The sequence below is a fragment of the Condylura cristata genome, unplaced genomic scaffold (genome assembly GCF_000260355.1).
Source record: "Condylura cristata isolate star-nosed mole 26May11 unplaced genomic scaffold, ConCri1.0 scaffold00009, whole genome shotgun sequence".
Lineage (NCBI taxonomy): Eukaryota > Metazoa > Chordata > Mammalia > Eulipotyphla > Talpidae > Condylura > Condylura cristata.
Window position 1 is genome coordinate 57,408,710 of NW_004567110.1, and position 17,695 is coordinate 57,426,404.

Here is a 17,695-nt window from a genome sequence, read left to right on the forward strand (position 1 = left end):
AAGTTGGAAAACATGTTCTAGGATTCAAATCATGTTATCTGACTCCACAATAATAACTGCTCCTATACATAAATCTCATGCTTTCTAAGAATGTGACTGCCAATTTTGAAGAAAAACTGAAGACTCAACAATAGTGCTAAAGACCTTGTCTTCAAGTCCATTTAAGTGACCGTTTATGAAGTGACCTCAGTCAAGCTATTTGATTATCTGCAGTTATTCAAAAAACAGGCATAATAAGGGTGCCCTGGTCCAATTGTTCCTATTAGGTAACAGAAATATGATAGTATTTGTAAGGCAGTTGGCATATGATGAATATCCAACAAACACTTATTATTGTTACTAATACTGTCATATTATTGAGCATGTGTGTGTGTTTGTGTGTGTAGAAAAAGAACTCACAACTGAGTTTATGAAAGACATTTATAGAAAAAAGACTTGAAGAAATGAACCACCTCAGTGATCACTTAATGATTAACAAATAACAATTTATTTTTTAATCTTCATAATTTACTGTACTCTTTAGATTCCCCATGAACACAGATCACAAATATAACCATAAAATTTCAGTGTTACAGGCAGAAAAACTTTGTTCATGTGATTTAAAAATTACCAAAACTTAGTCTTTCTCATTGCTTTAGGAAACCTGATTAATTTTATCACAGAGTACTAAGGACAAATAAAAACATTACCCTCTGTAAGCTCCACTCAGGTTGCTTGCTAGTTCCATCATGTCCTATCCTTATCTTATATATCTTTCCAACGTTTCTTATTTCAACCTAAATAAAATGCAAAGAAAAAATGAGTAGATGTTTTAAATTAATTAAGCACACTGAAAAATTCTCTTATTTTCTGTCCCTCATATTGTTTAAACACACACACACACACACACACACTTTTTTTTTCTTTTTGTCAACAGAAAAACCTGCGATTTAGAAAGTTCTGTATCTGAAAATGATGTTGGCCTGAAGAAAATAAGTAACATTTTCAAAGTCATACACTGAGCATATGAAAAGGTAGGATACCAATCCAGTTTACATTTTTTTCAGTCTAGACCTAGACTGCAAGCTGGTATTCTCAAATTTGCTGTACTTTAGAAATCAGTTGGGGAGCTTCTAAAAACCTCAATTCTCAGATAGCACTCAGACAAAATAAACTAGAATCTCCAAAGGTTAAAAAAAAAGAAAGAAAAGGATTTTAAAGTTCCACCAGTTCCCCCAGTGATTCCAATATAAAAGCAAATGGAAAATGGTATGTTCCAAGATTGCACATGGGTAAATTTTTCCAGAAAAACATTGACAGGATTTATCATAAATATACCACAAGGCATGAGTAGTAACAGACTTTGTGGGTAGCCTCAGAATCTAACCATAACATAAAGATTCATAATTTTAAACAATCATCATCTTCACATAATCTTTTGAAATGTACATATTATATGACTGACAGTACATTTGAGCCAAAAATGCTTCTTCACTAAAAAGGTAATCATGGCAAAGGTATAATGACAAACTCTGGTTTGAAGATCTAGAAACTCTCTGAGTATGAGTGATTGTTAATTAATGCAGCTTTAAGTAACTTGGATTTCTGGTGTTTTGTGTTGGCCACAATCCTTCTCTAATCTCTAGCCAGTCTTAGAATACAGAAAAAAATGCTCTCCATGGAGAACAACTGCTGTTTAAAAGTGCATCAGGAAGCATTTAGCTTACAGTTAGTGTGGTATGATGAATTAGTGAAGTGGAATGTAACTATTTTAACTTGAATTTGCCCAAAACCTTGAAGAGCCAGGAAAGGCAGCCAATAATAAAATGATACAGCCCCAAGCTCTCTGACAGTAAATAAAAAAGACCTTTGAATGGACATTGATAGAAGTTCAAAACATGGCCACTGAAGATGCCCAGAAAATGATTTCATACCCATACAGGTCATCTGAACAACATCGAAAAGTACATGCAATACAAAAGGGTTTTCATTACCAGAAATTTCTTTAAATGCTTTATAATCTGGTTATAATTTGAGCTGAGGCTAACAGTTCATGGGGCCAGTTTCAAATCAATGACCTAAAACAAACTGTCTTTAAAAAAGCAATTTTCTTATACAACTTTCCTTTCTTTTATGAGAGGAAAAAATGTTTTCTTTGATAACGGCACTACACACTAGGATAACTTATGGGGATACTAATGGATCAGAGATTTATTTTATGTAGGGCACACACACTCATGCCCTTCTGTATTATAGTAATAGCTTTGAAATGTTCAAAGTACAATATTACAGTCAGTATTGTTTACCTGAAATTCATCCTCCTGTCTTGGAAGGAAGAGCTGTTTTGGATTGTCCTTGCTAAGACTTATAGGTCCAGTTACTCCTTCATCTCCATATACCCAGAGTGTGACATTGGCTTGAGTACCTGTGTTTCCTGTCAGCACTAATACCTTCCATTCATCTTCTGACATAACTGTCTCACTACTTTGGGAAAGTCTGATTTCTCCTATGGGAGAAAAAGAGCATTAGTGTCAGATCAGATGCATATCAGGGTGACAAAATCCTTTTTCACATGGAATTCAAGGATATCATAACATGTCAAGGGAGGGTGGGACAGGGCAGGAAGATACTGAACTACAAGTCTAGAGAGCTGATTTGTACTTGTCTCTCTACAGCAAGTGTGTGGCCATCTGAAATTGAATTAGTATAATAAGTTAAATTAGAATAATAAATATTTGAAAATATTTTACTTAACTTCAACCCTACACCATGGATTCATACTAGAATTTTCAGCTCTGTGTCCAACGATTTTTTTTTAATAAATCTACCTGCCTGGTTTACAGATTTTTAGAGACTACAACAATAATTAAGCAACAAAAGAAAAATGGTATTAAAATTTATTATCAAGTGAGATAAAAATAATAAATGAGGAGAGAGAAATATTTCTTCTGAAGTATTTCTGGAAAAGATCTGCTACAGGAGAATGAAGATTTGGAACTAAAGTTAGCATTGTCACAGATGGAAATGTTTCCATAAGAACAGATTAGTCTAAGAGGATAAGAACTGCAAGCAGCATCTTACAAGGCAGTTGCCATCAGCTAGCAATTCCCAAACAGCCGCTCTTGTATGCAAGAGACAGTTATGATGTCAAGTTACCAATTAAAATTATTGTCTTTTCTCTTTTTCTAACCTGTTGTCGCATCTAAGGAGCTACTGGGGCATGTGTGCTGACATTATTTTCTAAGTTACTCGCCTTGGTTATCTAGATTGCATCAACAAATGCATGTCTATTCTTAAGTACAAATATCAGCTAGCAACATTAGTGACTTTGATAATGAGATAAAGCTCTTCATTTGAAATGGGTAGAAGGAAACCAAGACTTGAGCCATCTTTAATTCTGTGGCTTAAAACTATAAGGAACCCTATGTAGCATATAGGTTGTTACCATTAAAGCATCAGCAAAGAAGACAACAAACTCAATGAAACAGTTATTTTCCTGCTACAGTAAACACTTTTTAAAACAAAAACTATGCAAAAGTGTGAATGCTAAAAAGAGAACTGACATTGATTTTTAGAAGTGCCTCATCTTTCCTCTTCTAGAGAATCTCTGCCACTGTAAGAGTGGTAATTTTTCCTCAGTTTCAATAATAAACATGAGAAAGAAGTTAACCAGTATGCCCAAATCATCTAATGAGTAAACAATGAAATAACTAACTCCAAAGCCTCCACATTTGAATAAGCTGGATGGGTATTCCACATTCCCCAGAACTCACACTTTTATACTGTGCTAAGTTTTGTCCTAACCACTTAACACATGCTATCATGTCAACCTTATTTAATGCTCATACTAATTCTATTAAACAGGTGAAGAAACTGGTGAACAAATAAGCAAACAAAATTAACAGATGTTAATTTTTCCAGTTACACAGATAGTTAAAAATAATAAGTTTCAAACCCAGGCAAAGCAAGTTTGAATCCCATGCCATTCTGGATGCATTATCATCAATAGTAGCTGACAATGGAAAAGGTCATAAACTTTGCCCAACAAAATTTTATAATAGAAATCTAATTTTCAATACTGAAATATTGTATGTGTACAATATTTCTAGTCAACCACAATGAAAAACCATGTAAACTCACTTGGAATTTCTTCAAATCCTAGACAAGAAAGAAGTCAGATTTCTTTACTAAAAAACTGAATAGCATATCAATGGGTCCCAAAGAGTAGCCAGTGATTAAAATCAGTAGAATATTCTTTAGAATTATGGCCAACAGGCATATGAAAAACAATGTTCAATATCCCTCATAATCTGAGAAATACAAATCAAAATCACAATGAGATACCACCTTACACCAGTGAGAATGACATATATCAAAAAAACTAACAACAATAAATGTTAGTGAGGATGCAGTGAAAAGGAACTATTCTACATTGCTGGTGGGAATGCAAAATGAAAAGCTGTATGGAGATTCTTCAGACTAATAAAAATGGAGCTACCATATGACCCAGCAACTCCACTCCTAGGGATCTACCCAAAGGATAAAAACATTAGCTCAAGAAGATACATGCCACACTACTTACAATAGGTAAGTCCTGGAAACAATCCAAATGCCCAAAACTAGATGACTGGATCAAGAACAAATGTTACAGGTACACACACACACACACACAAAATGGAATGCAAAAAGGTAAATTCATGCCATTTTCAGCACCATGGATGGAGCTGGAAGGATTATGCTTAGTGAAATAAGTAAGAAGGAAAGAAAAATATTGAATTGTTTCACTTTTAGGAGGAATTTAAGAGAACCAAATAAGACAGGGGGAAAAGTGTATTGTTACTACAATACAAAACATAACAACACAACAAAAACAAACAGAAAACTATAAACCAGAGAGATCCTACAGGAGAAGGGGACAGAGAGGAATCAGAAGGAGTAAGGAATGTGGGGGACTATGGTGATGATGGGTGGGGGGGAGGAGGGAAGAAAACATTGTTGTAAAATGAACAGTAATGTAAATATATATGTATAAGAATATTCTTTAGAAATATAATTATTAACTTAGTATCTTATAAATATCCTAGTTATTTAGTTATCATGCTTAGCCAATTTAAGAAAACTTACTTAGCTCCTATTATTTGCTGAGCATTATGTTAGGTTCATTGTTCTACAAATATTAACAGCAAAGATAAATAATGAGAGTCTCACCTTAGCAATAGACACAATTGCATGGAGAAGACGTATTTGAATTTCAAACATGTAGACACATTCATAGGAAACAAAAAATTACTGTGGATTTGTTACAAAGTCCAGGGTAAATTTTATGTATGGGGGAGACTGAGACAGGGAGGTCAGTGAAATATTAATGCTGAACAAGAACAAATAACAAGCACTACAGTGAGATCAAGAAACCACTGTTACCAGGTTTTAATTTCTTGGGAAATCTATGTGCAAGTACCATGAATGCACATATGTGGGTTTGTGTGTGTGTTTAGCTTATGTGTCCAAAGTAGTCTGCAAATAAGCTGATGATCTCTAAAGACTCTTCTCCCTGATATAACATTTTCACAAACACATTTGCACAAATATACATTGTCATTATACATAGTGTATTCATGTTACAAAACTTGATAACTCAATATAGAACAGAATAATTTTTTAATGTCAGTGCTTTTATCAATAAAAAAATTCACCTAATATCATGATTTTTGGGTAATGAACCAAAGTCCACTAGCTTCAGAACATAAATTTATCTATTTGAGAATCATAAATGACTTTTTTCTATTAAAGGTTTAAAATGTTCTGAATTGGGAGAATATTTAATGGGGAATCTACATTAATTGACACATACATTTGAAATATCCCTAAATAAAATCTATAGTGCCTAAAATTTATTCAAATAACTAAAAATTTTTCTTTATTGTGGTGACAGAACACCCTAATTTAACACTAAACATGTTGACTCAGTCGAAAATAAAGTTAAACTACCATTGTGATACTGGTCTTAAAATGTGCAGAAAGAAAAAATTACTTACATAAATAAGTAAAAATTAGCTGGTGTTAATAGCTTAGAGGTTAATCAAAGTTGAGACCAACTAAAAGGATAAATCATCATCAGTATGTAAGTCTGAAAGGATAAGTTGTATAAGCCTTCGTATATGATTTCAAGAAAGTGCTTCAGATAGCTACTTGTACTAAAGTATGAAGTAGAACTTAAAAATAAATGTCCCTTAAGATTTGATAGCATCAGGTCAAAAATGGTTACTTCTTAACTCTGATTTTTAAAAACAAAATTATCTGCAAAAATTAGTAAGTTAAAGCTTTCTGTAAGTCTCTTACAATGTAAAAATATCTATCTCTATAAAATTAACATGAGTGGAAATGAACCATCTAGCATTTGTGAAATTACAAGCATTATATTTGACATTAACTTTTATACATACATATATGATAATATACAAAGCTGCATTATTTTCAAATTCTCCTTTTTCACACATTGGAAGTTTACTGAAATCTGTACCAATAAATTCAAGAGAGAGAGAGAGGAGGCCCAACTGGGCCTGTTTTCCCAAGGAGTCAGGATGTTTCCCCTCTAATTCTGTCCTCATTTTGTAACAGGGTGGTCCCTAGGAAAAGGGGAAGTTCCAGATTCCCTGCCTCACCCAGGAGGAGGGTGAAGCTGAGCAGAGAAAAAGAAGAGAAGAAGAGAAGAGAAGAAAGGAAGGAAGCAGGATGGAGAACAAGGAGGAGACCTGAGGAAGCCACATGGAGCAGCAAGCCTGTGAGGAAGAAGCCATGCTTGTTTCCTGACCCTGGACTGTTTAAGGCAGATGTGGGTGAGATACCTGTAAGGAGGTGACTATGGCAGTGTTTATACTGATTTTGATTTTGCTCTTTTCCTCCCAGATTTGTCTGGCCATTTCTGACCCTTTTTCATGGATCGCAGCCAGAAGGTGCTTTAGTCTTGTGGCAGGCTTTCAGGCCTTGCTTTGGGCCAATCCCTTTTGGGTTGACTTTTGCCCACAAGGGGATGTAACTTCAGGTGTTTGATTTCGAAGTTATATTCTTTGTGTTCCGTATTGTATATTCACTGTATTAAAGTCCCTTTTCATTAAAATTTTATATGTTTTGTCTTGCGGCGGATGGCAGAACCCACTTAGAGCAGGCAGGTTTTGAGGCTTCAGGGGTGCCCCTCTCCCCCTTTCCTGAAACAGATTTTGTCCTGAAACAGATTTGGGGAGGCCTGTAACAATTTCTTCATTTTTTTCAGGGAAATCATGCTTTTCATGAACAGCTAGATCTTTTTTCTACATACCAAATAGCGCTACTTTACATACCACATAAAAGTGTGGGATTTCTGTCAACTGAGTTGAAAGTCATTATCCATGAACATTCCTGGTAAGCATCCCCCATAACCAAAATTAATAAGAATAACAGAGGACACCATAAAAGTAACAAAATGGTTATTAAATAACTTAAAAAGAAACAATTACTAAGGTCATAAGAAGAAAAATGAATGACAGTATATGGCATTATATGAACATAATCTATAACCTAGTAATTCCATTTATAAGAACTACTCTAAAGAAATAATATAAAATATGTATCCACTGAAAATTTAATTGAAAAAAATACTGAAAGTAATACACAGTAGTAATAGAAAAGGTAATTGGGTTATGGTATATCTATACAATGGATCATTTACAGTTATACAATTATTAAATTAATTAAAATTGTAATATTTAATATTATGAATAAAACTTATATTCCTCCTGCCATCTATTAACTGAAAGCATATCACAAAATTATATACACAAAATCTACTCTTACAAGAACAAATTTTCATTATATAGAGAAAAGATTTTCTCTAAATATTTTACTAGTCATAGAAAAGTATCTATTTCTAGAGGTTTCAGCTGCATGCTATTTTCAACAAGTCAAATTTCACTTGAGATGACTCTACCAGATTCAGAGGTCATTGCTTCCTGACACAAGGTCAAATTCTCCTTTTATGAACAATTTTAACTAAGCAAAAGTTTTTCATGCAGTGTGATTTGATACTAATCCATGACTTCATGACCTGACATGAAAATATAAACCAACGTCTAGTCCAATGGCTAGGGCAAGAGCTAATAATTTCTTTCCCTTCGGTTGATGGGATACTATCATATGGTTGTCAATAGCAGACTTCTATTTTCCATTACTATATACAAGAGAACTCACCCAACAATTAAACTTCAAAAAGCCCTTTTGTAAAGGCAATATTACAATTTATCAATCTCTTCCAGACAGGTCTTTTAAAAAATGGTTCAAAGACAGTGGTCTACTATTTCATTTTACCCAAAAATGACTAGACTCTGATCCACAGGATTTGTCAGATATCACTTATTATACTTCCCACTAAGATAGAGGATGACCAGAGAGAGAGAGCAAGAAAAAATATCAAGCAGACTAAGGGATAGAAAGATTCAAACAACTAAGGCCAAAGTATTTAATTCATATCTATTTCTTCACAAGTACAAGAAGATTATTTTTGTTATCACTGAGACTTTGGTAAAAATGCGCTGTTGATTATAAATACAAAATTATTGTATGTGATAGTCCTATAGAATGTCATATTTTCATATTATCTTCAAGTCATTGTCCTGCAGTAAACATTGAATTCAAAATAAACACATTTGTAAATATATGTTTTCTTTACAAAACTGTAACATAATAAAACAAAATTAACAACCTAAAAGCAGAAGTTCATGTGGTATATTGTAACCTGGAATATAAAAATTGCTTTTTTTTCTCAGGTGACCACAAAGAAGCAATGCACACAAACAAGCTAAAAGAATGACCAAAAAGCCATTGCTTACTTGTAGCTGAAGAAACTAAGGGACCCTCAGAGTTTGGCCTTGCTTCTTGATGGGTTTTTGAATCAATGATTTTTTCCTCCTCTTGGTTAGTTGGTGCAGACATACCCATTGGGTTTTCCCTGCCAACTGAAATTACATTTGAAAATATGTCATCTTCTCAAATTCATTTGTTTCTTCTCACCCTATATTCCACTATGCAAGTTTACATTATCTATTGTTTTCATTTCAATGCCTAGTCAATTATTTTGTTCTGTAATACATAGTTATGAGAAAATGACTTTTTATTCTTAGCAGCGGGCTCTTCCTGAATGGTATTCCTGTAAAATCTTTTCACAAGCAATAATTTAATACCACAGTAAGGATCAAATGACCTATTCAAGATGTTCTTCCTATAGATCCTACGTGGAAACTCCTTTGATAATCTGCTATTCTGCCCTCCTCAAACTGACTACAATGTCACTTAAACAATAATTCTTATGACCTTACTGAAATATGAGAATCAAAGAAATACATTTATATTTCTATAAATAATGAAATCATGAGCTGTTTTTCTGTCTTTTATTTATAAGTAAGTTATTTTAGTGTCTTGTTCAGAAATAGACATCACCAACCTAGTTAAGTAATGATTCCAATTTTATTGTATATACTCACATGTTCTATTTAGCATTTTAAAGTTTAAGACTTTTGTGTTTCATCTATAAAGATCAGGCATAGTGCAACATTTTTAAATGGAAGCAATCCATATGTGATTATCATATTTTAGAAATTATATTGGAGAAAAAATTATATAAGTGTCAGACTCCATGTAATAATAACAAAAACAACAATAATAATGAACAGCTACTTCTTAATACCAAAATTTCCATCAACTTAAAATGACTCATAAAATATGTTATCATTTGAAAAAATCATGATCTTATAGGCACAGTTAACAGGAATTCAAGTGACAAACCACCCATGAGCATATTGTAATTTATATCTTTCAAGTTTTAGAAGACATAATTTCAAATAATGTTAAAGTTTCTCATGCTGAGTCTCATAAAATATAAGTTTCCTCATAAAGTTCCTTTACAATGCAGTGCTTTAGCTGGTCAAAATTTATGAAGGAACTTTAAAATATTAGAAGGAAGAACAGAAAACACACACACAAACATATGTTTACTGAAGGATAAATGAATACTTGGTAAGGAAAAAAATGATGCATCCTACAGATTCATCCATAATCCATTCATCTTATAACAGACATAAGATACTTTAGGGGCCACAAAGGAAAAAACAATTAATATAGCAACAGAGAAATTACTAACACAAGGTCAGCTTAAGAAAGAGTAAAATGAGAATAATTATATCTCATCTCTCTTTGCTCCCTACACAGGTTTCTGAAGACAAAACATCACACTCAAAAAGGATGCCAATGTCTTTTTCTAATCACAATAATCACATTAATTATAGGAACTTCAGAGCCAAGATGATATTTCTGAGGACATTCCTATCCCTCTGTGTAGAAGAGTCAGTCCATTTTGCTTTGCGGATCAAGAGGCCACAGACAGAGACACAAAATCCAAGTACCAAATGACTCTCCAATGGATTCACCCTTTGAATTGAGTGACCCTTTCCAATGTACTCAGTTTTACAATTATAAATAAATGTGAAAATGTATTAGCCACAACATAAAATAAAAGCTATGATCAAGGTAAAAGAACCGTAATTGTTCAACTGGAAATATTGAGAGCTATGTAGTACACATATAGCTAGAACTAATCGACTAATTTATTCACTTTCAGAGAATGTATCATTATATCCTAGAGTTTAGTAGTATCAAGATCCACCAGACAAAAAGCCTTTAATTTGACAAAGTGAACTACTTAAAAACATTTGTTTTATAAATACCAACTATTTAAAACAAGCTAAAACTTACACAGTAGCAATGTATCATGTTATTACAGCCTGTGTGTTTTAAATTCATAAAGTCTACTATCTGAAACATGTTTTTTCATATTTTTCAAAATATGATTATTCAGGATCTAAGGAATTGGTCATATGACAGTACTTCATTAATATTTTGAAACCTGAATGATCCCAGCAGAATATTATGAAGCAAAATGAACTTTTCAAACATATTTTAATAAAAACTTTCATAAGACTTGAACCTGAAAAAAAATGCCTCTCATTATAATTAAAAAAAGTATCACCTGAACCACATCTTTAGTTCATCATTTTTTTCAGGTTACTAAAACCTTAAATCTTATGATTACTATATAGAAGTTGAGAACATAAATTGAGCTGGAATTATAGTAAGAGAGAGCAAATTTTTGTGCATAACTTAAGTCTGTGTTTTAAAACTTACAAAATTTGGACATAGTTCACTGTTTAACTAGATGTGTTAAAATAATACATTGAAGCTAATAGAAAGTCACAAGTTATATTTATCCAACATCCTTTAAACAATACCTAGCTCAGTGTCATCATCTTATTATATGAATTTATAAGCTAGTCCTAATATATAGAACAGTGGGAATGAACAGAACTTTGAAATAATCCTTATATTCAGATAATCCATGGAGAACCTTCCCCATTGGCTTGGTATAATAACTGATCTCTTTGCACTTTCTCTTATATAGTTCATATTACTATGACTATAAACTCATGAAGGAGAAATATAAAGGGTTTGTTGTAAAAACTAGGTAGCTCAGTTAAATAATAATGGAAAGAGTGATTTTTTATTATAAATTATCAGTACAAAGCTAATAAAGAAAATCCTAACCAAATATAAATGAAGAAACCAAACCACAGAAAAGTTATCTGATTTTTTTTTTTCCAGAATGAGTAAATGAGAATGAGGAAGGTATCTCTTATCTTCCAGGAATCTTCAGATCTAATGAGATTGTAAAAGACATACCAGAAAAAATTAGAGTAGAAATGAATTACATTGAAAATAGAGAAAAAAAACATGAAGCCAAAAACTGGCTCTTTGAAAATATCAATAAAATTGATGGCACTGTAGTCATACTAAAAACAGGAATTGACACAACATTAAAAATGCAAAAGGGGACAGCACTATATTCTATGGATACTAAAAATGATAATGAAGTACTGTTAAAAAATTCTCTATTCCCATAAATGATAAGAAGTAGTCAATCTGAATAGGCCTGTGTCAACTAAAGAAACTGAATCAATACTTATTACTTATCTTCTCAAACAGAAAGCATAAGGCCCAGAAGGCTAACTGGAGAATTTTAACTTTTGAGGAAGAAATCATAACAATTCTTGATAATCTCAGAGAATAGAAATAGAAGTAATCCTTCCTAATTCATTCTATAAGGTCAGTATTACCTAAATACCAAAACAAAACAAGGCATTGCAATAAAACTTCTGATCACTATCTCTGTATCTTCTTATATCACTTTAGGCAAATTGTGTTTTTTAAGGACTTGATCCATTTCATCTAGGTTATCTATCATTTATGGGAACAGCATTTTCATGTAGATGAAAAAAATCATCAAGATATTTGCAAATTGAATCTAACGAACTATAAAAAGAACACCAATATGTGATCAACTGGGATTTACCCTGGTAGAAAAAACTGACTCAATGTTCAAAAACCAACTAACGTAAGGTATTTTACGTAAGTGAAAATATTTGGTATTTTCAGAATGATGAATATATACCATCACATATTAGTTCAAACATACAGAAATTATACCAACTGAACTGTAATAAGCTATGACCTTTGAAAGATGACAACATATTAATATAGTTCATCCACTGTAACAAACACCAGGTAAGAGATGCTGCATTTCATGTGGGAGGCTATACATGCATAGGGCTGGAGATATTTGGGAAATCTCTGCACTTTTCCCTCAATTTTCCTGTAAATTTTAAACTGCTCAATAAATAAATACCTAAAATTTACAGTGTTAAACCCTTTATTTAATAATCATAACCATAGCACTATAGTACTTAATGACTACCAGACACAGTAAGCATCTCACATACTTGATAACTAAGGTAATTCTCATGTCACTGACTTAAGATACACCTTGTCCCCATTTTATGAAGGATGACCATTTGATTCACCTGCTGCAAGAGCTTACAGCTAGCAAGAGTTCAAACAGGCATGTGAACACTGGGAATCTGCCTCTCTACTCTGCTGTACCTCGTCTCTTGCTGTTTGGCGAGTTAGCCCAGTCAGTGAGTTGTGTTATCATAGACAGAACATATGATTGTAAGTCTTGATAACCAAGTACCATATAAGACATATCACATGCAGATGCTTCTAAGGTCAGGGCCATGGAATCAAGGGTACAGGCTTAGTGACTAGTTCCTTTCCCATAGGAAAGTCTCCACTGAAGTGTCTTAAAGTGCAACCTTATTATTTTCTTCTCACCATTACCCCTTCCCTTTTATTGATAAGGGTCCTGATAATTTCAATACCACTTCTTAAAAAAAAAGTTATGGGATTACAATGTTCTACCTCTGTATTGAAATAAAAGCAACTCAAAACTGAAGAATATAAAGGGAATTTTGTTTTTGGTATCAGGCAGGTTTACTCTAATATACAGATAGTCTAAGAAAGATTTCAAAAACTGATAATTTGAGGACTAGTTTGTCTTTCAATAAACAGTCTATTTCTCTTCACAAGACCATGAGTTCCTTAACACTTTCTACCTAATGGTCCTTCTGAAAATCTAAAGAAGGCCATAGTTTCTTCCCACCTCAAATGCACGCTTACATATGTAGACATCGTATAATACACAAGAAGGACTGGGTTGAGGACTACCTCCTCCCCCCACTACGGGTACCAAAATCTATGGATGCTCCAGTTCCTTACATAAAATAAAGTATTTGCAATAACCTAAATAATCTTTCCATGTACTTAAAATCATATCCATATACTTAAAATCATATCTAAATAAGTTCTAACACCTAATATCACTAATTGTTATACTGTATTGTTTAGGGAACAATAACAAGGAAAAAGGTCTATAAATGTTCAGAATAGATCTAACTACATAATACAAATTTTTTACCAGTGTTTAGTTGAATGAACAGATGTAGAATGTATGGATACAGTGGGCCCACTGTATCCATACATTATTATTCACTCAAAATATGTTTACTGCCAATTTCAATAGTTCACAGGTTCTAATAAAGTTATTACTATATTGCAATGTTATTATTCTCATTTACAAATAACAAAAGAGGGGTGTACAGATGTTAATGAACATAAAATAGGGACATACTACTAGCAGAGGAAAATAAAACCCAGACATTCTTGACATGAACTCTCATCTCATTCACTTTATTCAATGACATTCATTTGTTGAACAATCTCATTTGAATCAGGCATTATGCTACATCCTGGAGACATAATGGGAGCAATGCCATTCTATGGTTGGAGAAAGCCCTTTGAATGTCACAAGATAACTTTTAACTCAGTAGTCAGAAGGGACTTCAGGGGAGTATTTAAATAGCATAGTAGTTATCAAGAGGACAATACCAGCAGACTGTGCTTCAAAAAAGTTTTTTTTTATATATTCTATCAACTGAACATAATATGTATTCTCCACACTTAATGAAAATCCATTTTGGAGCCTCATTCTTCATTTTTGTGAGAAATAACCAGGTACCAAAATCTATTAATTTTCTGCTTAATATCCATTTAAAGATTTCATAGATCTTACAGTGGAAAGTTTTGGAAGGAAATTGGCAGCAATTTTTAAGAGCTCAAAGGGAAACTGTTTTGCTTAGACATTTGCATGTGTTTGAGTTCAAAAACCCTGGTCTTTCTTGTTGTGTTTCCTTTGCTATCTCACAAAATACTTCACTTCTGACAATTCTGATCACCAAATGTTTAGGGGTTTTTCCCACAATGAACAGTTAGTTCTACAACACCAGCTGGGTACCCTATAAGTTTACTCAATTTTGAAACTACCTGGAGATTGCTTTAGATTTCAGAAGTTAAACACCCTGTCCCATGAGAATGTTCCCCACTCGGATCTATCACAAGTACAGTTTGTGCTTCTGGCCAATCATCTATCAAAGAAGTTCCCAGGATCCTACATCAGGTTTGATTAATTTGTTGGAGCAGTTCACAGAACTCAGGGAAACCCTTACTTATATTTGCCAGTTTACTACAGTATAGTAAAGAAAATGACAAAGATAGTGAAAAGCCAGATGAAGTAACACTTAAGGTGAAGTCTGGAAGGATCATGAGCACAGGAGCTTATGTCCCTGTGGAATTGAGGTATGCCACCTGCATGGTACGTGAAAGTGTTAACTGATCTGGAAACTCCACAAACCTCACAAACCTTCTAGGATTTTATGAAGTCTTCTTAACATAGATACGATCATTTATTAATTACAATTCCAGTTCTCTCTTCTCCCTGAAAAATAGGCATGGGTTGAAAGTTCCAAGTCTCTAAACAAGGTTTGGTCTTTGTAGTAACCAATTCCATTTAGGACCACCCAGACTTGCCTCAATAGAACAAAAAACACTCCTAATGCTCTTACCATTACAGGAATTCTCGAGAATTCCTGACTGACTTTTGAACCCTGACAGTTCTACTGGGAAGATAAGAAAGATATTACTGTGATCTCATTACATGAGTTACATGGACTTAGAAGCCATAACTATCCAGTGTTAGTTAGCTTAATGAAGATTACACAGCTAGTAAGTGTAGAAGAAAATAATAATTTATTTTCTAGTAACAAATGTTGAGAATCTATAAAAAAAGATAATCTCTTTTCTATTTTTTTCTACTTGCTATACAAGTAGAAATAACATATATTGGCTAACATGGCCTTTTATTATCTCTTACATAGTTCCACAACTTGTTTTTTTTTTTTCTACTTGTCTCCTTTTCTAAGTATTGCTATCTCTTCTATCTCATCTTTTCTTTACTGTCCCTATCTTTGTATTATTTCTTTCTTCCTGTGCCCTTCTACATAGTTGCTGTCACTTGCTAACTATTTGTCACTGCTTTTCTTCTACTCCACTCTGTGTCTTTCTACTTTCTCAAGTCATCTGTTTCCTTTCAGAGCCACAGAGACAGATGGCATATCCATTTTATGGAGTAGGAGTGCCATTCTGTGCCAGCCTGTGGAAAACAGAGCGTGGAGGGAGTGGTGGTATTAGGTAGCAATAAATATGTATATATTTACTGACAAACACACACACACACACACACATATATATATATAAAACATATACATACACACATACATACATGTATACACAACTCTATATCTGGGTTTTATATATGTGTGTAATCCAGCAGAACTTTATATCTATATTTATATACAGAGTATTATAATATTTTTATACATAGACATATTTACCTAAGGAATGTTATATGTAACCATATATAGTGTAGATAAACTTTGATTAAAAAAATTAAATGGGTGAGACTAAGAAAATTATGCAGATCTTGAAACCAAACCCCTGGGACTATAGCAGACAAAAATTAAGTAAAAATCAAAGTATTGGGATAACTTAATAACACAACATAGTTCACTTGCTAACTTTTGCATTTCAGCAAATATATTCTAGGTTCAAATTGCTTAAAGTCCTTAGAGCCTATTTCAATTTGTTAGAGAACCTGAACTTAATTATAAAATAACCAGTTTAAGGCCCTCCCTGGTGGTGCAGCGGGTTAAAGCACAGCACTAAGAAGCTGAAACCACTTCTGCATGAGTTCAATTCCTGCCTGCCCTGGAGGTGACCACATGACGTGGCAGACCTCTCCTGACGCGCCTGCTGCTCCCCTCAGCAGTGTACTTCATCGATCTGCCAGTTCTGTTCTCCACTCTGTCTCTGGTGAAGCCTCTCACCGCCCCTGAGCCTCTGGCCTGTACCCCAGTTCTGTATGCACAAATAAATAAATCTTAAAAAAAAAAAAAACAGTTTAAAAATTCACATTTCTGTATCATCCTTAACACTTTTTTCCCAAATGCTATTTTTAATTCAGATTCCATTTGTTTGATATTTTTTCTATCTCCTTTTATAAACTGAGCCTCAAAAATGTATAGCATTGAAATTAGGAATGGTTCTACAGCACCATGCCTTCTTAGTATATATGAAGATAATCTTAAATAATACATACATAACACTCACAGATATTCACACACTCACAAATACATACACTTTAACACACACATTTACACACACAATTGTAAAACTATAAAGAACCTTATCTAGCAACAATATATAAGACATTTGAGAATTTGTGGCAAGTTGTCTTCATTATAGCTCCCCCCACCCCAGCTTTTAGAATAACAATAACAAAAAACATAATAGCAGAGATTTGCTTATTTAAAAATGTAATAAAATTATCAGACACTGTAAATAATTACAAAGTAAGTCAAATGTTAAGTATTTGAACGTAAACATACATTTGATGACTTGTGGAAAGAAGAAAACATTCCCATTCTTGGTATAAATAACTGGCTTCACCTGTCCATCTGACTGAAGTCCAACAAACAATCCTGGGTTCTTTGTGGATTCCAGGCTTACTGATGCATTTTCCAAGTTTTTCTTAATTTTAAAATGACAGTCAATATCTCCTGTACCCTACAATCGATATAATATGATTTTATAAATAGCAGCAAACACTGAAGGTCAGATATAAAACCAGTCACAAAAATGTAATCCTCTTAACAAATCTAAACCATTTTGCATAAGTTGCAATATGTGCTTCATCCTGTTACATAAGATATAGAAACAGAGACCTTGTATCTAGCTCTCAAAAGGACATATACCTTGGTGAAAGGATGCTGAATCACAGAGGGGCTTCAACTAAGCAGAGGGCAAGACATATTTTTCTTTTCTTCATTTCAGAATTTTCTACCTCTTT

At 33.3% G+C, this 17,695-nt stretch overlaps 1 protein-coding gene across 1 annotated transcript in view; it reads right to left on the reverse strand.

The window, feature by feature from the left end:
- The window catches only part of RP1 (retinitis pigmentosa 1 (autosomal dominant)), a 147,677-nt gene that overhangs the window by 38,646 nt on the left and 91,336 nt on the right, over nt 1-17,695 (reverse strand). The window contains exons 15-18 of the mRNA XM_004680039.1: nt 17,235-17,412; nt 8,841-8,966; nt 2,286-2,485; nt 690-776 (exon numbers count right to left, since the gene is read on the reverse strand). Of these exons, the coding sequence (XP_004680096.1) occupies nt 690-776; nt 2,286-2,485; nt 8,841-8,966; nt 17,235-17,412 (591 nt within the window). The remainder of the gene's footprint in view (nt 1-689; nt 777-2,285; nt 2,486-8,840; nt 8,967-17,234; nt 17,413-17,695) is intronic.